Source organism: Trachinotus anak, unplaced genomic scaffold (assembly GCF_046630095.1).
Source record: "Trachinotus anak isolate AG129_WGS33_773 ecotype Australia unplaced genomic scaffold, CSIRO_AGI_Tana_v1 ptg000021l, whole genome shotgun sequence".
NCBI lineage: Eukaryota > Metazoa > Chordata > Actinopteri > Carangiformes > Carangidae > Trachinotus > Trachinotus anak.
Window position 1 is genome coordinate 19,236,924 of NW_027273872.1, and position 19,656 is coordinate 19,256,579.

General features: G+C 38.4%; 1 protein-coding gene across 1 annotated transcript in view; it reads left to right on the forward strand.

The window, feature by feature from the left end:
• Positions 1 to 19,656, forward strand: part of ctnna1 (catenin (cadherin-associated protein), alpha 1) — a 76,391-nt gene that overhangs the window by 38,638 nt on the left and 18,097 nt on the right. The window contains exons 8-15 of the mRNA XM_071458612.1: positions 1,326 to 1,406; positions 1,842 to 1,994; positions 8,860 to 8,952; positions 9,652 to 9,808; positions 10,580 to 10,780; positions 12,651 to 12,802; positions 16,330 to 16,440; positions 19,202 to 19,383. Of these exons, the coding sequence (XP_071314713.1) occupies positions 1,326 to 1,406; positions 1,842 to 1,994; positions 8,860 to 8,952; positions 9,652 to 9,808; positions 10,580 to 10,780; positions 12,651 to 12,802; positions 16,330 to 16,440; positions 19,202 to 19,383 (1,130 nt within the window). The remainder of the gene's footprint in view (positions 1 to 1,325; positions 1,407 to 1,841; positions 1,995 to 8,859; positions 8,953 to 9,651; positions 9,809 to 10,579; positions 10,781 to 12,650; positions 12,803 to 16,329; positions 16,441 to 19,201; positions 19,384 to 19,656) is intronic.

Sequence of the window (19,656 nt, forward strand, 5' to 3'; positions counted from 1 at the left end):
ACACTGATGTGATACATACATACTTTTTCATCTTAACTCTGGATTTCCATGTACAGACAGCTACGAGGCTGGTGTGTTTCACACCCGAAAATGGAGATTGTCCAAATCAAATTTTATTTTTCTCTTAAGTTTCTTCTCTTGAGTTGTTAAATATTTATAATCACACATTGCCAAAGGTTCATTCTCACATATTGTGCAATTGTCTGTAGGTAGGAAGGCTTGCATAGGATTTGGATACCCTCTCTTGGTCTGTCCATGAATTAATTATGAAATTAAATTCCAGATGTAAATGTAGTTTGCAAACAACAGCAGCACTTTTAACATTTCAGAGGATTTGGTGCCCATTGAAAATTGCACTGATACAGATGCAAATTTTTTTTTTTTTTAACCCAAAGCAGCTGTTCCTTTTACTGATGTATGCTTTCAGTGCGTGTATATTATTAATTGAAACTGTTGGCCATTGTTTGTTTGTGTGCTCCATGGTTCACTCACAATGCCACGAGTTAGGAAATGATTCCAGTGTTTTAACAGCAATGGGGCGCTTTTGACAGCTGGTCTACCCAGAGCACAATGGTTTACAATAAATCAAGTGATCAGAAATGGATCAGGTTGCGAATCTGCATAACATGAACTGCACTAAAATTTGAATATCACTTCTACTCTTAATTGAAAAAATTACAACATATGAGTCAATGAATGAATGGATAGATGAATGACTAGTTTTATTTTTGTTTCTGGTCTTTCACATGATGCAGCCCTTGTAGGATTATTCAAACATATTAACATCAATCTAAACATTCGAATATGCATACTCACAGGCATCTAACAGCATAGTATATTTACCTCATGCAGAATATTTTTAACAATCTTTATTTTTTTATTTTTATTTTTTTTATACAGCTGTAGCTGCAGGTACTGTAGGTTTTAATCTTACTGCAGTCGCACAAAAATGCCACATATTGCAGCTCTTTTTTAGAAACTACTACAAATCCTGTCATTTTAGGGAGCAACTACACACAAATAACTGTCCTAAAAGTCTAAAAAAAGAAAAAAAGAGAAAGCAAGTAAGAGAGAGCAACTCTAAGTGGACTAAAAAGTAACCATGTAGTAGAGACACAGGACTTAAAACTTAACATTTCTGTGAACTATAAATTCTGACTGCAGGTGTCTGTAGACTTGTTCCTTTTTGCCTATATTCACTGTAGTCTATAGATTGTTTAATCTTTTCAGACTGAGGCACATATTGATTAAATTCACTGTTATCCCTCTTATATGTTGGAAACAGCTGTTACTGTACTAATTTCTCTCCCATGTTCATGTTTCAGGCAGGAAGGAAGGACAGGAGTGATGCTCTGAACACAGCCATCGACAGGATGACTAAGAAAACCAGAGACCTTCGCAGACAGGTTTGTTTTTTTTTTCTGTTTGAAACGTTTTTCATTATCTCTTCAACTTCAGTATTTGTGCTCACTGAGCTTTTAATGTAAATCATATATATATATATATATATATATATATATATATATATATATATATATATATATATATATATATATATATATATATATATATATATATATATATATATATAATATAATATAATATAATATAATATAATATAAATGTCATTTTCTCACCAGAACTGATGTTTTGTCTGTATTTTGGCTAATTTAGTTTACTAGCTATCTTCTGCTGGGACTGGTGTGTTTGTCTTGTATATGAAGGAAAGGTATACTATGTAGTCAGGTCGACAAGCTGTACAGATGTCCACAGATATACATAAGGGGATGTATTATTTTAACAGTTCGATTTCTTTTTGTTTTTATTTTCTTACTTTGCAGCTGCGTAAAGCTGTAATGGACCATGTCTCTGACTCATTCCTGGAGACCAATGTTCCCTTGTTGGTCCTGATTGAAGCTGCCAAGAATGGCAACGAGAAAGAAGTCAAGGAGTACGCACAAGTGTTCCGTGAGCACGCCAACAAGCTGATCGAGGTAATATAGGATTTCAAGTGCTTCCACAGTCAAAATCTGATGTGACCCAAATATAGAACATTTCATCTTTTTGCTCTCCATCCCATTGGATATGGACATTTTAACTTAGCTTATAGTAAACATCACTCTCCATCCAGCTTCTGTGTTCTCTCTCTGTGGCTCTGTTCTCAGAGATTCCCTTGTGATATAACTTTAGGATTACAAGGTCTCTGAAAACAGCAATCTGGAATTTTTCCCTAATGAAAACAAAGCTGTAAACACTGAAATTATTTTCTGTAGTCACTGTCTTTGTCTTTCACTTTGGGTGTGTGTGTGTGTGTGTGTGTGTGTGTGTGTGTGTGTGTGTGTGTGTGTGTGTACACACACACACACCCACAAAACACTTTCTAGCAGCATTTTAAATTGAAGGCGATACTGACTATAATCTGATGTAGCAACAAATCATATTTTAAGCAGAACTAAAAGTGAAGCAACCAGAGCTCAAGGGTAAATACTACCTTTGTAAAAACTGCAACATATAGACAACTTCATACATGTGCTATATTGATACTTATAAATATCTTCAATATCTTAAAAATAATCTACTGCATCCTGCTTCTTCTCCTCTGTGGCTGCTCACATGTCTTAACAGAGCATGTTTCTAAGTCTCTGATGTTGTATACATAGCAACAAGAATACAGATGCAAGGGGAAGGTAAATAGATGGACTCAGATGAGCAACAAGCTAACAAAAACATCAGCTGTCCTCATTAGTGGTCTTTCCTTCACTTTCTAGAATGCCTGTGTTAGAGCATCATATGCTGACATTTGAAAGTGACTTCTCCCCATGGGTAGATGACCATGAGTGTAGCTGGATCAGATAGTTCAGAAAGAGCATAGCAGCATAAGCATTTACTGGTGAAACCGCTGAAGCATCAGAGGGAAAAGGGGACCACACTGGGGAGAAGACCCTTAAGTAGTTCCTGAAGGCCAGAGTGTCAGTAGTGGCATTAGAGCATGACATTGATGGACTTCCCTAATGCTCGGGTACTACTCCTGCTTATTACATGTGGATGGGTAATATGAAGCAGCACAGCTATGGTTAAAAGTTACTCATGTGATGGATAAATGGCATTAAATGAAAATACTGTCCCAGTTGCTGAATGCAGTTGGATATGATGAGTTCCCACAATGAATGCATTAGCACTGATAGAGGCAGTTTTGTGTGTCCACACAGTGACAGAACAAACTGTCCTCGATACACCAATTAAAATGTCAACAATAAAACTGAAGGAAAAATGAACTGCAAGTAGTGCTACCACACAGTTGTGTGTGGTGAAATCACGTAATGCAGAAAGTTGAAAAAAAAAAAAACCCTCCAGGGATCTGGGAATGTTTTTGGTTTTTTTTGGTTTTTTTTGTTTTTTACTTGAAAACATTTGTTTCTCTTGGATAAAAATTGTTTGTGGCACAGTCAAATCACATTAAGGCACCACTAAAATATATATGAAATTCATAAACACATTCGAATAAAATTTCAAGATAATACACACACAAGAAAGGACATGAATGTAGACAACTGAATTAATGTTAAGGTATGCTCAGAGGCTGAATGAATCCTAGAGGAAACATGATTGCATCCAAAGGAAATGTAAAGGCAGGAGCAGATCACAGCCAGGCGCTGATTCAGTCTCGCTGTTGTAAACTGAGGCAGAGATGTGTCTGTGTGAGTTGAGCGTTGTGAGGATGTTATTAGTAAACTGACGAATGCATAGTCTCTTTTCTAAAAACCATTTTAGGGTTTCAGTTCCACATTAGTCAGTTACAGTTAAGGAGCTGATATAGTACTTCCAAATTAGATTTTATTTATTGTTTGTAATGAAATATACCGAGGTTGGATGCCATAATGTATTCATTATGGCTATGAATTGCAATCTTTTATGAGCAGCCAATGTTGCATTTTATCATTTTAAGTTAACAGTAAAGCACTGTATCATTTTTCATCAAAAATAGAGGTGCACCAATTGCAACTCTGTCAGTTTTATTATTGACGGCCATTATCCAAGGCACAGCAGCAACTGGCGGTGTGGACACACATGCGTGCGAGCTACAGCAACAGTTCAGCGAGGTAGCCATCATGCAAAGGTGAGGTAATTGGTGTGGCACTTGTTTTAGCCACATTGCCTTTGCTAGATATTTGAAATCGGAGATGTTCAGTGAGGTGATGATGTTTGATTTAGTTTGTTGTTCCGCATATTTTCTTGGTTGTTCCTCCCTGGCTTACTTTGACCTTATAAGTATTACAAATTGTGAGCTTTGTGTGTTCTTCACTCACAGTGAAGAACTTAGGCATCAACGTGTGTGTGTGTGTGTGTGTGTACTTGTACTTGCTACATAGTAAGAACCAAAAAAAGTATTTTACTAACAGAGTGAGGACATTTTGGCCAGTCCTCACTTTTTGAGACACCTTAAAATCACATTTTGAGGGTTAAGACTTGGTTTTAGAGTTATGGTTAGAATTAGATTTAGGTTAGGGTCAGGGTTAGGCACTCAGTTGTGATGGTTAAGGTTAGGGTAAGGGGCTAGGGAATGCATTATGTGTGTGTGTGTGTGTGTGTGTGTGTGTGTGTGTGTGTGTGTGTGTGTGTGTGAAGCTGTATCTGTGCTGATCTGCTGGAAATGTGAACCATTGTGTGGCACGTGTGTAGATTTGATATCTGAGATTGATCAGCCAGTCATACTCTATAAAGCTGAAAGCCAGCCTTTTCTAATTGCCGGCTGATCGACTGATGCATCTCTAATGGAAAATATTACTGCAGTGCAGTTCAACATTAATGCAGGCAGCTGAGCAATAGGTAAGTCACAATAGGACTCTTGGCTTTTACCTCTGACTGAAACTGGTTGACATTTCTCAGTAAATGCATTGTGCAAAGTGGGTATTGAACAGTACTATAAGTTGCTCAAGAACAGAACTTCTGCCAAACACTACAGATGTAAATGAGTGGTGTTGCAAGGTCGAGTGTGGGAAGTAACAAAATGTTTGGTTACTTATTAAATAAACCAGTGAATATGTTGTAAATGTGATATGTTCTATGTTCAGAGGTAGGAACAGCAAAGTGCCGCCCATCTCAGGCTCTGTATGACGTCATGAGTTGTTCAAGTGTAGGCTGCCCAAAGGCAAATGGTCCATTAGTTCACACACATTTGTATGAAAGCAACACTATGACTGACCCACATTCATTTGTAGGCCCCTTCTCATGCTTATTTATCAGAACATCATTCTTTTGAAACCTAGTGTGTATATGATAAAATAAAGCTAAATTAGAGGCTTCACTGTATGGGTTTCATTTACTTGAAGCTTTGAAGTCTTGCTGATAACCTTTGTGAAAGCTGTCAAACAACAGCCTGAAATTGTATGTTGATAAAATGCTTTTCGTATCTGATTTTACCTGGCAACAGACACTGGAGCTCTTTGCTTTTGGCGGGTCATAATCTTCTTGCTTTACCTCCGATTTTATTCAGCTTTTTTGAAATTTAGTCACATTGGAAAGAAAGCTATGGCAATAAGTGTTGATATTGGCATTTGTGGCCAAATCTAGTGGTTTAATGGTTTTCCCACATTTGCAGGCACTTTAAGCAGTGAAATTCATCATCTTAAGAGCAGGGGAAAAAATAGACTGAGCTTAGTGTTTTTACCTCAAGGCCATCTTCTTAAAGGTCCCAGTGTGCTCAGGACACTGTGGAGATTTCCGCAATGAGTTAGCAGAGTGAGAAAGTAAACTGGAAAGGCAGCTGAATAAACACCAATCTGTAATGTGCTCATCAGATACTGTAAATCCATTTGAATTAATTTCTTATGACAAAAAATACATGTCTGTTGATCCTAATTAGAAGATGAAATGTTAAGGTTGACAGCTGAAGAATGGTGGAAATGAAGAAATGAATTCAAAATTTACGTGCCCCAAACTTTGAGGCTCTCAACCAATCAAAGGGATGGTAGTGACATTAGATAGGCTGATAGATTATGTAATTTTGATTCGTTGATGTTTGTTTTGAGGGAAAATGTGGCTTTGATTATGAATTTTTGAGTGAAAAGTCATAGTCATAGATATTTTCAACATGACGAGAGATAAAAATATGCCTCCATTGGGGTGTGACCACTGATCCAATGGAATAATGTAATCAGCAGTTGGAACCCAAATTTACTGGGAGAACCCCAATCTAGATTTTTTTTTTTTTTTTTTTTTTTTTTTTTTTTTTTTTGGTGTGTGTAATTAAACTGGGCTTTTTAATACATTTTCACACAGAAGTGTACATCTATGAAACAACATGACATTTTTAAGCATAACTGACTTTTTATCAAGTTTTGAAGCTTTTACTAAGAGAGCTACTACGAAATACAGCCATACATTTTTCCCTGTGATTTTATTCAGTACAATGATGACATTGCATAAAGTATTTAGCTTCCAAAACGAATTCTCCTCCTTTCCCCTCCTCTCCTCCTGTCCTCCTTCCCTTCCTGGCATCCAAGGGGAAATATTTACGAGCAGGCATCTACTCCTGTCTGGCTGTACTTCTTTAGTTTTCTGTCTGCATTTTTGAAGCATTTAAGTATTTTTATAAAGAAGAAAACAAATTATTTTGCATGATATGAGAGACACAGTGTGATTCATTGAATGTGCTTGTTAGTGCATAAATTTGGAATAATGAGACAGTAGTTTCTGATCACAACAAGCCGTGTTTGTCATCTCATCTATTTAAATCTGTATAATGTACATCACATAATACATAGTTGCACACAACATTTGTGCTAAGCCAATGTGCACTGAATTGTACTTATAGAGATGGTACGGCAAAAATAGTACACTGTGATGTGGCCATAAGGATAACTTTTTGTGTATCTACACAGATAGCACAATTAAATTACTGCTGAGTGATTTGACATGTTCATTGTCACTGAATAAAATGCATATCCTTTGACAAGTGTAGGTTTGTATAACGTAGCCTTAGACTCTGACTCCCCTGACACTTTAAATGGTATAACACAGCGTGGCAAGTGGAGTGATGTTAGTTGACTTGAGGGAAGGATTTTCTTATTTGGCTTCCTCCACAGTTCCTTTATTCTGAAATGGCTGCTGTCCCAGCGGTATCGCGGTGAGAGTAAGAGGAAACCTCATGTGAAAGATCATGAAAGCAAAAACACAGGTCTCTCAAAGTGCCAGTTTTTCTTTATGTACCCATTCTCCCACCCCTCCTCTGGGGTTGCTGTGGTCCCTGCAATTGTTTGCGTAGTGATGTGGGATATGTGTTTATCAGTGTTTCAGTGCATCACCAGCACACTAGAGCAAGCACTTCTCATCAGCACAATTGTAGAATTCTACAAGCAAAAATCTTGTAGAATTGAGGAGGAGAGGATCCTTCACACTCTCATTCACTCTGCCACTCTTGCAGCCAGTGAGGCATTCCACCACCAATGCTTTAAAGGATTTTTTTTTTAAACAACCAGTCTTATTTACATAGATTTGCCCCACATTTCTGTGCTTTTATAGGAGCATTTTATCTACCAGCTTAAATCTTAAGACCCTTGAACTCGGCAGAGTTCAGAAGGGCAAACATGAGCAATCAGTGGATCACACAAGCTGAATAAAAATTTGTATTTGTATCCATCTTATTTTGAAGAGAAAATAATTACAAATATTAAGATTACTACCCAAGCTATCTGTTACAAACATTCATCTGATTTTTTTTTTTGCTTTGCCCAATCTGACTTATATAGCTGTGAATGCATGTAGTGCTTAAATGCAGTGTGTAATCATAACTGACAGTTCTGTTGCAATTTTAGAATTCATGGTAAAACTAGGGATTTGTTTACAACATATGAGATTCTCACTGCTTACAGTACTGTGTGACCCAGATCTCAGTATATAATGAACAGATTGATAACTGCAACTACAAAAATAAGGCTCACTTTTTTTTGTTTTGTTTTTTTTAAACCTTTCATTCCTTGTTCCTGCTATAGTGCAATCAGCAGTTGGTTTTTGCCTTTGTAATTGATTATGTTTCAGCACATTTTATGTCTATTGGATAATCCCACTTTGGCACAGTTCCTCATATCCCAGGCATTCTGTTTCAGCATTGTTGCCAGCACATCCCAACCGACCAATAGGAATCTTCAGAGAATCTGACCTAAATTTTTCTAAATATGAGTAGAAGCATAATGTTACTCTTGGAGATGCAGGAATATTTGGAAGTAATTGTGGGAGAGCTTGATTTGTTGGTCAGTACATGAAAATATCCTCACATATACTCACAAACCATAAATGTTGACAGCCACAAAGCAAGACTTGCTTGCCTCAGCACTCCAGCTCTCACTTGCCTGCTCGGTTTTTGAAAGTGTCAGGAATATTTTCCTCTCTGATTCCAGGAGTGTAATGGCAATCTGGCATCCTTTTGATTTATTTGCTGAGAATAACCCAGTCTTTGAGTTACCAGCTACAACTTACATTTGCATTTTGAGAAATTAACTATTTTTTTTGGGAAACAAATACAAAACTTTTATTTTATCTATTCATTCAACAGCCTAGCTTTTGTTTTCCCTCCTACTTCTCCCTTTTTCCCCTCTGTGGCATCATATTGTATCATTTTAGCAGCTTTATAAATTAATCCTCAGCAGTGGGTTTGTACTCCACAGGGATTAGTTATGTTGTAGAGCTGCTCCATTTTTGATAGAGAAGAATCTCTAGACGAGGCTCCCATAATGAACTTATCTAAGTTTAATTATATATCTATGTATTGCTCTCTTTGTTTTTCTCAGAATAATTCTATGTCAGAGTCCCTCTCTGTGGCTAAAAGTAGATTTGTGTGTGTGGTTTTTTTTTTCTGCTTAGGTGGCCAACCTGGCATGCTCCATCTCCAACAATGAGGAGGGAGTGAAGCTGGTCCGCATGGCAGCAAATCAACTGGAAGCTCTCTGCCCACAGGTACCTTGGCAGTTTTGCCTTCAACTTCTACCCAGTTCATTGATTGTGCACCTCTATAACTCTGCTACATTGTCTTTTAATATTGGCACTAGAGTTGCTAATATAAAAATATATAAAATAGTTTATAGACATGGTGGCTTTTGTTATTACCTTCAGTTACTACCCCCTATTTTACATTCACAGATAATATAAATAAATTTTTTTTGCTACAAATGTTTTTCAGTTACCTAGTTTTAATTTCATACATACTACGGAGCAGATTTAGAGGAGTCAGGTAGAGCAAAAAAAAAAACATCAATACCTTAAGTCTTGCTCTCCATGTGTCCACCATTGAGCCCATCTTTCATACCTTTTACCATGCTAACTACCAGTCCTTCATCTGTACCTCTGAGCTGTGCCAGCTCTCTCCACTTTTCTGCTACTGCTCTTTTTAATCTCATCTAATGACTCCCATTCATCCTGAGCTTTGATACCCACAGATGTTTCTTCCTCAAAAACAAGCAGCTATTAGTTTTATTTCATTCAATCCTTCAAAACACCCTGTGTCTATAATCACTGCCAGGAATGAATTGGCTTCATGCTGCAGTCCCAACACTGAGGTGGGAGAGTGGGGGGCTTCATGCAATCAACCTATGCAAATGTTGTGGCTGAGGGCTATGCTGTAATGGAGCTTTAATGGCTATAATTGGGTGATTACAGGTGATTAATGCAGCGTTAGCCCTTGCTGCCAAGCCCAACAGTAAAGTGGCCCAGGACAATATGGATTTGTTCAAAGAGCAGTGGGAGAAGCAGGTCCGCGTTCTCACTGATGCTGTTGATGATATAACATCCATTGATGACTTCCTTTGTGTGTCTGGTAAGTGGTATTCATTTGCATGTCACTGCCATGAAGAGACAAAATGTGTTGAACTGTTGGGATGATCAGGATTTGTAAGGTTTTAAAATGTGAAAACAGACAGTGCAGTGTTTATTGGTAGGTAGGACCTTTAGTTAGAATTGACCTATATTTGCGCAAAGCATTTAAGGCATTCCTTAAGCGGAGTTAAAACAGCTGTAAAGGATCTGTAGAATTAGTCTTTTCTGATGGGAGCCATACATACCAAAGCTGATAGGGCCCCACAGAGGAAAGCACTGAAGCATCAGCAGAACTACATCTGAAATTGACATCCTGTCACGTGTGTTAAAGCACACAAATGGTTTGTCAGGCATACCCTTAAAGAGTTCTCATTAAGCATTGAGCAGAGTGACTTCTCTCACCTCCAGCCAAGGACAGACTGTAATTTACACAGTGGACATTTGCATTTTACAGGCTCCCCATTAATAAGCAATCTGAGAATTTGTCATTAGCCCTCCCCATCCTACACTTGAGCCTCCCAGTGGCCCTCTTAATTTCAGTCCTTTACAAACACAGAATGAAGGCTGACAATTTCCTGACTATATGTATCTTCTCATTGCTACTCATATAAATATGGTACACTTTGGATTAAAGAAAGTCATGGATAAAATAAATGAAAATACCAATTAAACTTGCATACAAACAAATTTGCATCTGTGCAGGCTGATGGCATGCAAAGTGTTTAACTAATAAAACATATACACTACTAACTGCATTATTCTATGTCCCCAGAGAACCACATCCTGGAGGATGTGAATAAGTGTGTCATCGCTCTGCAGGAGAAAGATGTTGACGGTTTGGATCGCACTGCTGGAGCTATTCGAGGCCGAGCTGCCAGAGTTGTCCATGTGGTCACTTCTGAAATGGACAATTATGAACCTGGAGTCTACACAGAGAAGGTCTTGGAGGCTACCAAGCTGCTCACTAACACAGGTACCACAGGAACATAATAATTTGATGAATTATTGTTGAAAAAGAATTGTCATAACTTAGACTTTGAAACACAAGGATTACATCTCTAGCTTTTGAACTAATGTAGCATGCATGTGCCTTTTTGTCAATCTGCATATGTGCAGTCACAGTTAGTGGATACATTCAAAAGGGAGAACCTATGTTCTCTGGTTAACAGCTGATGTGTCCATATTGGTGGATTACTCACATAAAACCAGGATACAGTGGACCCAACAGAGATGCCATGTTTTGGCGCAGTGTGATGAGAAAGAGAAACATTCCTCCCTCTTTCTTATCTTATTTTCTTTGTATGTCTTTGTCAGTGATGCAGGCATGGTGAACATTGACAATCCGCCACCCCTGAGTGTTTTGCTTATTATGTATTCAGCATGTGTCAAATTATCTGTACCCATCTATTATCTAACCCATCTTGATATGGGTGTCCACTTTATTTTTTTTCAAGCATGAATATTAGGGGAATTTTTGAGGCAAACCTTCTTTAGATATACCGAGAACCCTGGCATAGAAAAGACAGTTTTCAGCCATTCCCCTATTTATTATAGATGCTACATTGTGAGATCCAACCACCTCCATCTCAACTGACACTACTAATCTGCACAGCAGGCACTGTTCAGTTGTAGTTGTAGTTTAAGCAGGATTTCTGCCTGGGCTGTGAGGGGTGACGAGCTCTGGAGACATATACTGCTGTGAGACTTATTGTCAGATTCTTTCACGTCCTGTCAACAATAAAGTGATGCAATGTTTGGTTGTGATCTCAGTATAATGTGTTGGGTTTGATAGTAGCTCTTTGCTAAGAAAAATGATGTCACTAAAAGTTGGTTGCAGCCCCTAAAGTTCATTAGCTGTACATTTGACATGTAGAACCATGTATCATTTTGTCTGTCTGGAATGATTTGAAAGAGTCATCTGTAATATGCTGAGGAAAGTGATCACTGTGACTGTAACAATCCCAATATGACCAGATTTTCACATTTCTTTTCAACATAATTTTCATACAGAAGCCTGCAGGTTATAAATGGTCTGTAAGCACAAAACCAAATCCTCTTTTTTTTTCTTATTCTTGCTGCTCTCTCCCTCCACATCTGCATCCTGACATCCATGCCTCTACCACGAAGGCCCAGCTGAATCCTAAGTAGTGAATTTGAAATACTATTAATGGAGATGGGCTGGAGAGCCCTCTGGAGCTGTTATTATATCATCAGTGAAGCAAAATACATGTCCTCTGGGACAGCTTGTGAGACCTTCTATTGGAAAATTCTGTTATGCCAAATCTGGGATCTATTCCCATCAGCATTTTGTTACATATTTTTCCTGAAACCATATAAGGCAGTGAGTAAGTAGATCAATGGTGCAACATTTCATCCGTCAAAGTCGAGCGTAATCGCTGCACTTTTTAATTAATTAATCTGAGGCAACTGTTTTCATTGGCAGAGAAAGATTTTTTTTCCCCAGCAGAACAGAATTAGGCCATACCAGTGTCTTAGAGGGGGTCATTGATAATAATATAACCTGCAGTGTTAGGAGGAATGTCATACACCAGGAGGAGATGTGAATTTTCACAATAGTACTAATGCTTTCACAAAGCCATTGACTCTGTTTTGGTTTGTGGTGGCTGATAGTGGGTTTGTGCAACATGTCAGTCTGCCTGCATTCAATTAAAAAAATCATGTTGTATCACACATACCTCACTCATCATGTGTGAATGGTGTTTGTCTTCCACACTGTGCTCTCTTTACTTATGTACCTCTGCTCTCTATGTTTTTGTGAATTTTCATTGATGTTTTTTTCTTCTTCCATTCTCCCTGCCACCCTTCATCTCACCTTCCTTCAGTCATGCCACGGTTCACAGAGCAAGTGGAGTCTGCAGTCGAGGCCTTGAGTGCAAACCCCTCACAACCTGTGGATGAGAATGAGTTCATTGACGCATCCCGTCTGGTATATGATGGCATTCGTGACATTCGCAAGGCTGTCCTCATGATCAGAGTAAGTCAGCTTTTTTTTTTTTTCACTTGTGCAACAATGATATAAGACTTGGTTTTAAGCTCATTGCAGTATGAAAATCAGTATTTGTCTTTAATTCCTTAATTCCCTTCCCTAATCTGTATGAAACCTTGACAGTGCAAGTTGTGTTGTGTACCTTTTTGTCCCCAGAGCAGGAGTGAGTTCAAATTGTCACACATAAATAATACTCTTTCATTACTGGATTTCTCACATGTATAGAAAGGTTTAACTTTGATCACATTAAGGAGCTGCAACCCCTGAAAGCAACACACACCTGTGTAAAGAATACAACAAATTAACCATGGGCAGCACTCATTTGATGTGGTTTAATTTAAAACATTTCAACAGAAGTCGTCTTATCCACAACATTGTGAGACTCCTTGGTTATTATAGTGTAACATAATTATATATATATGGCTACTGGTCTGTGCACCAGATGCTATTTTTAATAGTATGTGAGAAACTGTATATACGTGCGGTCCTAGAAGCCAATGATTAACTTGTCTCAGGCAAGAGCTGACCTAATTGACCAGACTTGCAATCTAGTGTAACAGCAGCCTTAGTTGTCTGTGGGTTAATGGCCTTTGCTTGAATAGAACTATAACTGAGACAGATGGTAGTTGGGTACCATTCAAGCGTTACCTAATTGACTGACAATGAGCTGAAAACAAAACCCACTCCAGCTCTAAAGAGAAATGGAAAGTTCTTAAATCTTTATGGTATAACTACTTAACTACTTCAAACTGCCAAATTTAATTTCTCATATATCAAGAAGTAAGTTGATTTGTTAAACTGCTTCTCATGTGTAACAGTACCCAATTTTGTATTTACTACATTGAGTTACAGTGTGCTAGTTGGTTGTATTATGTCCTCTTCCATTATTTTCAACACTTTAATCTTTAGAATTGGAATCATTAGTCGTGACAGCACATTTTGTGTTGACAGTAGTGCTCCAAAACTGTGCCTGGGCTCTCATTAATAATGCTGCACAGACATAGACAAAAACCAAATGAGAGAGAGACCATTATGCAGTATTTGCATTATAATAAGCAATTGATTTAAGATGGAGGTTTTAATTAGCATTATTTAGTCGGACTGTGAGCCTGAGAACTACATTCAATTTCCATCTGCCCCAGCTCCACTCTTGTTATCCAGATTGATTAAGCTTTTAACACTGGGCCTGTGGGGCCGACTGAGCACTACCTGGAAGGTGGGTGTGTGTAGGTATGCATGTGTGGTAAAAATAATGGAGGATTTATGAAAAATCGTGCTTATTTATAATTAATCCATCAGCTTCAGTTTGCCATTAACTGAGAGCGGCAGATAGCGATGAGACTCAATTCAGACTCAAACTCCATTATCTTAAAAAAAAAAAAGAAAAATGATTCAGCTCTCCTGGGTTTGCCAGGATTTCTTGATCAGGTGTGAGAGGTAATCATCACAAGTTTTTTCTGGTCATTATTCAACTGGAAATAGTTATTGAATTTTCAGCAGCATCTACATAGCAGTTTCCTTAAATTTACCCTTAATTTCTGTAGTCTGTAATCAGATTAGAAAAATGTATCAAGTACATTAATTTCTGTCTAGAAGGAGCAGTTGTTTGGCTGAACAGTTCACATGTGAAACTAGTTGAACTCTGAGTCCAAAGAAATATGAAATATTGCAAATCAGCATGAGAGGACTATGACACAACTTCTCTAGAGGGCATGTCCACACACACTCACACGCACAAACACACACACACACTCTCTAGGCATCTTTCTATAAACCCTCACATGCATGCGCTGCACAGTGGCCTACTCTTAAATCAGAACAGACAAGTGTGTGGTTGGGGCTACTTAAGATAGACAAGTCTTTAACCTCTGTAAGTGGTGCACAGGCAGTCTATGTTGGACATCCCTCGGATATTTGACAGGTGGGTAAAACCCTCTCCCCACCTACGGCCACATCACAGAATACGCCAGACATCAAACCGTGTCAAATCCGGGGAGCTGCTGAAAGCAAGATACAGGGGGCAGCTGTCGTTACCTTATGATTTGTGCAGTGCGTCACAGCCCAAGGTGATTTTGCCGGCTCTGTCCTCAAAAAAAAAAAAAAAGCTATACTCACAGAGGCAATAAGCAAAATGTCACAAAGGAATAACAATGGGGGATTTTACTGGTGGACTCTCCTGTCCATATCTACAGCATCAGACAAAAATAGGGGATAAGTCTGCTTTCTAGCATTGTCATGATACTGTAATTTTAACTCTTTCCTTGTCTTTCATTAACTATCGCACTTACCTTAATGGCAATTACCTTATGGTCAAATATGCCACAGAGAGGTGAAACTGAGCATTTCCCCTTTCAGACACACACACGAGATGTTGGACAATACAAAATTGAATATTGATTAATGTGTTTGGCCACAGCATGAAAAACAGTATTAACATTTAATTTACTGTGAAAGCAGTACTACCTTAAAACCCTTGTTTTATTAAACTGCAGGCTATTGTTGTTGCTTCTTTAAAGTAATTTCCCATTGGGTGCTCACCATGAGCTATCATTTCTGAGCCTCCTACATTCACAGGTTATCTGTGGCACAGGCCACAGCAGGTGATATCTCTGCCCCACTGAACAGCATTGTCTGGGTTGAAAGAGATGCCGATGAGTCACTGCAGCTTTGTATCTGAAACCATACCCCTATTCCCTTGAGAACAAGAGCATCTCTACATTCCATAAAGCAGTGTAAGGTTGTTCAGAGACCTTCAGCTATTTTTAGATGTGAGGGCTCCAAATCCATTACAGAAGGGAGGTATTGAGACAGCTGGATAAGCACAAGTAGCGGCACAGGCGTGATAATGCACCTTTATCTGTCCACATCATCTTCTCTGTGCCCATATCACCACCAAATACATTTTCCTGTCAGTCAGTATTGTATTTTGCCGTAAGCATGACCTGTTGGGATAGAATTCTTTTGAATATTAATATCTATGGAAGAACAGTTGTTTGTGGCTTGTTGTGTATTCAATGCTAGGAAAGAGGTGGAGAAACAGAGATGAAGTAGCAACACTCTAAAAGAACACTACTCATGTGTCACCCGCCATATTACAGATAGCAGCGACAGATGGAACTCTGAAGTGTTTTGCTCCCAATATGTTTCATACCAGCTCGTACCTTCATTTTCCCTCTCAAAATGCACAGGCAGCACATTACACTTGATTTACAAATTCATTTAGAGTTTACAGTTTCCTGTACCAAGCTATGGGGAAGAAGACATTTATCTGACACTGCCCTGGCTGGCAGCGCCAAGTTATTTCCCATAGATAGTAAGCAGGTTGGTTATTTAATAGTGTTCAAAAAGCTGTAGTATGCCAATATTATTTTATGTTCATTCACAATTAACTGCTTTTTCTTAACCCATTCTCCTTTTCTACCCTTTCTCTTGTTCCTTGTCCCCACCCTTTTGATCTTTGTCTTCTCTTTTCCTCTTCCTTTGCTCCTTTCTCCTTCTTTGTTGTACCTTTACAGACTCCAGAAGAGTTGGATGACTCTGACTTTGAGACCGAGGACTTTGATGTTCGCAGCAGGACCAGTGTGCAGACAGAGGATGACCAGCTTATTGCTGGCCAGAGTGCACGGGTAAGTTCTACATTGCTTCTCATTGTATTTAAACATTCCTGAGTCTGCTCTCCATTCCCTAAGGTCTTAAGTTGTTAAATGGAATCAATAATACCCAGTGAGAAAGGGGAAATATTTACAAAAGAAAAACACATATACATATTGAAAGTGCGCACGATTATATTCTTAATATTTTCGATATAGGAGATTGCATTCACTGGTCACCTACAGAACAGAGGTGTACTTGAAGATGGTTAAATATTGACTTCCAAGCTTGCCTTATTTGCTTCAATTATCGAGTTGAATATTACCATCCAACTTACACCAATAATTAGGGTGGCATGTTTGACAAGGTGTTAAAGGAAAAGTATAATCACTTGGTATGTTTTAGAAGACTGAATCAAAAGAGCAGTTTGATACCTTTAGAAAATAACAACATATAGTAATTGTTGAATTTGTTACAGTGCAGATTTGTTTATGGTCCTTAGTAACAGTATGCTCATGTTAAGTCCCCTCTGCTGCTGTTCTTTCAAAACACCCCACCTTCATACTTGTTGTTAAAGGGTAATGCACAGTGCCACCATAGTGGTAAATGTGGCCCAACAAAGTTATAAATTGTTCAACAAGGTCTCATTTGTTGTGGTGAAAAAGATGCTACCCATAATTCAAAGACCTGCATGTCAGGTGAGTTAAAGATTAAATAAGTCTTCAGGCAGAGGTATACTGTAGACTGGTGATCTTTCCATGATGTCTTCCTTCCTTCTGTCTATTCCATGCTGTGCCAGGCTTCAGGACTTAGGGCTTTTGAGAAGGCATAAGAGGGTAAACACAATGAATTCATCTTTTGCATATCATCCCTTCTAATATTTTAGCATTATTTGTTTTTTCAGATATCAATTCCTAGTCTGAACCAGCTGCTTTGGTCACTTTTCAAGTACTCAGTAGGCTACCTGAAAAGACTCTCAGCAGATAATGAGTCTTCTGTCATTTGTCCTCTTCATAGAAGAGGTGAAATAAATTGTGAATCTAAGCTCTTGTGTGCTTGGATTGCTGCTCTGTCTGTCCTTTTGTCTTGAGTGGTTATTCTACACAGTAATCAACTTGATAGAGAAGCATTGTCATGTTTTCTCATATGAACTCTGGACAAGAACCGCGTCTCTTGCTCTTCCTTGAATTTGTCTGATGATTTCATTGTCAGCCCTTACCAATCAAAGTTTACAAATCTCATGTCTCTCCAGTCAGACATTTTTGTTGGCATTTTTGTGTAAATGACCCTTCTTCACTCTCAGATGTATTATCTGCTGGTTTTGCGCCAGTGGCTTAATAGAAATGACCTGCTCTACACATTGGATCAATTGAACAGTCCCAAGGAGCTGGCTGGACAAAGTCCGTTTTATGAATGATCCAACTGATTTGGAAATTTGCATTCTCACATACAGCTCCTCCTGTTTGTGTCTAGATGAGTTCAGGGTTGCAGTACTTGTGTGAAAGCAACTGTAGTGTCTGTTGTTTTCTTTACCCCCTTGACAAACGCCTTCTGTCCATTTTAGGCTCACACTTACCTTAAAGAATACAGTACAGTATAGAGTACAGTATTGATTTAATTTAAAATTTTAAAAATGGTGGCGTGATTCATCAGCACATTTCCATGATGTTTGTTTTGTTTACTGAAGATTATCTGACTGTTTTATTAGATAGTGGTTTTTCATCTTTGCACTTCCCTGGACAGCTTTACTAAAGCTTAGGTGACTCTAGAGAGAGTCCTATTTACCAGTAATGGGATGGATGCTCTTGCGATGATATTCGATTTCCTGCTCTTAAGTGTCCACCCACTTCGGCCTCACAAGCTCATTCATTGAATGTCTGATTGCCTGTTTGGAAACTGCCCTTTAAACAGCCGAAGCCTAAGAGGATGGATTGAAATGGTGCTAAACACATTTGCACATGATATAAAGTACCGCTAAGCAAATGACCTTCTATTGATCTTCAGGGGCCAGAAGCACTGACTTCAGTAAAAGAATATTTTTTCGAGGGAGGTCACATAAGCCTGCCTTTTCTGCATTTTGATAACATAATTCAGCTCTAATAATTAAAAAAACAAGTTATAGTCCAAATAAATATACATTCAGAGGCTCCCATGTTATTAGGTAAATACACCTGTAAAATCTAGTACAGCAGCAGTGCTAGAAATTCTGCCTTTTCAAAGAAAATGATTTTCAGTTTTGATTGACACTGTTAGAGATATTAACAGAGATACTAATTTAACTCTGTTTTTTACTGAGGTGGTAGTTTGCAATAGCGCTGAACTGGATGACTGCATTATATTTGGAGATGTTTCTAATGCTTTGCCCAGCCCATTTAGAACGTGGATGAGGTATTGACAAGACCTCAGTAATAAAAAACATGTAGTTTGAGCAACACCTCCCGCAGTGTTTAACTAAAAACTGAACAGTGTGAGATGCATAAGGGAAGAATATGGCAGGATTGCATTAGATTGTATAGATGTATCAAATAAAGTGACCAAAGACTATAGCTATCATTCAAGCATGTGAAAAAAATTAAGAATGTATGAAAAAAATCAAACTTGGAACACAGTAGTATAGTACACTAGAATACCATAGTGGTTCATGCGCTTGCCTGGCAAGAAAACTCTTGTGCATCCATGGAAACCATAGGGGATGATGTAAAACAAAATGCCCTGGAGACAAAGAAATGGCCTCAGTAACAGTATGTTGAGGTCTAGTGTGCTAACCTTCTATGCTTTCCATAATTCCCCCTTCAGGCTATCATGGCCCAGTTGCCCCAGGAGCAGAAGGCGAAGATTGCAGAACAGGTGGCTAGCTTCCAGGAAGAGAAGAGCAAGCTGGATGCTGAGGTATCCAAGTGGGATGACAGCGGCAATGACATCATTGTGTTGGCTAAGCAGATGTGCATGATCATGATGGAGATGACAGACTTCACCAGGTGAGTTGGACTAACAGCTTGGCTCATACTCAGAGCCAATTTTTTCCCAAGCAAATGATGGCCCATTTTGTAATTGTAGATATTTTCTGGGTTCAGAATCTGCTGAATGAATGGTTTGTTGTATGGCTGCACATTTTAAATAATCCCTGTGATTGATGATCGATGTCAGTCAAACTTTGTAGTCTGTGTATTTGTCTTTGAGTCTTTGCAGCTCTTTCTTCATTCTCAGGGCAGATATGCATATGCCATCTTAACCTCTCCTCACATTAATAT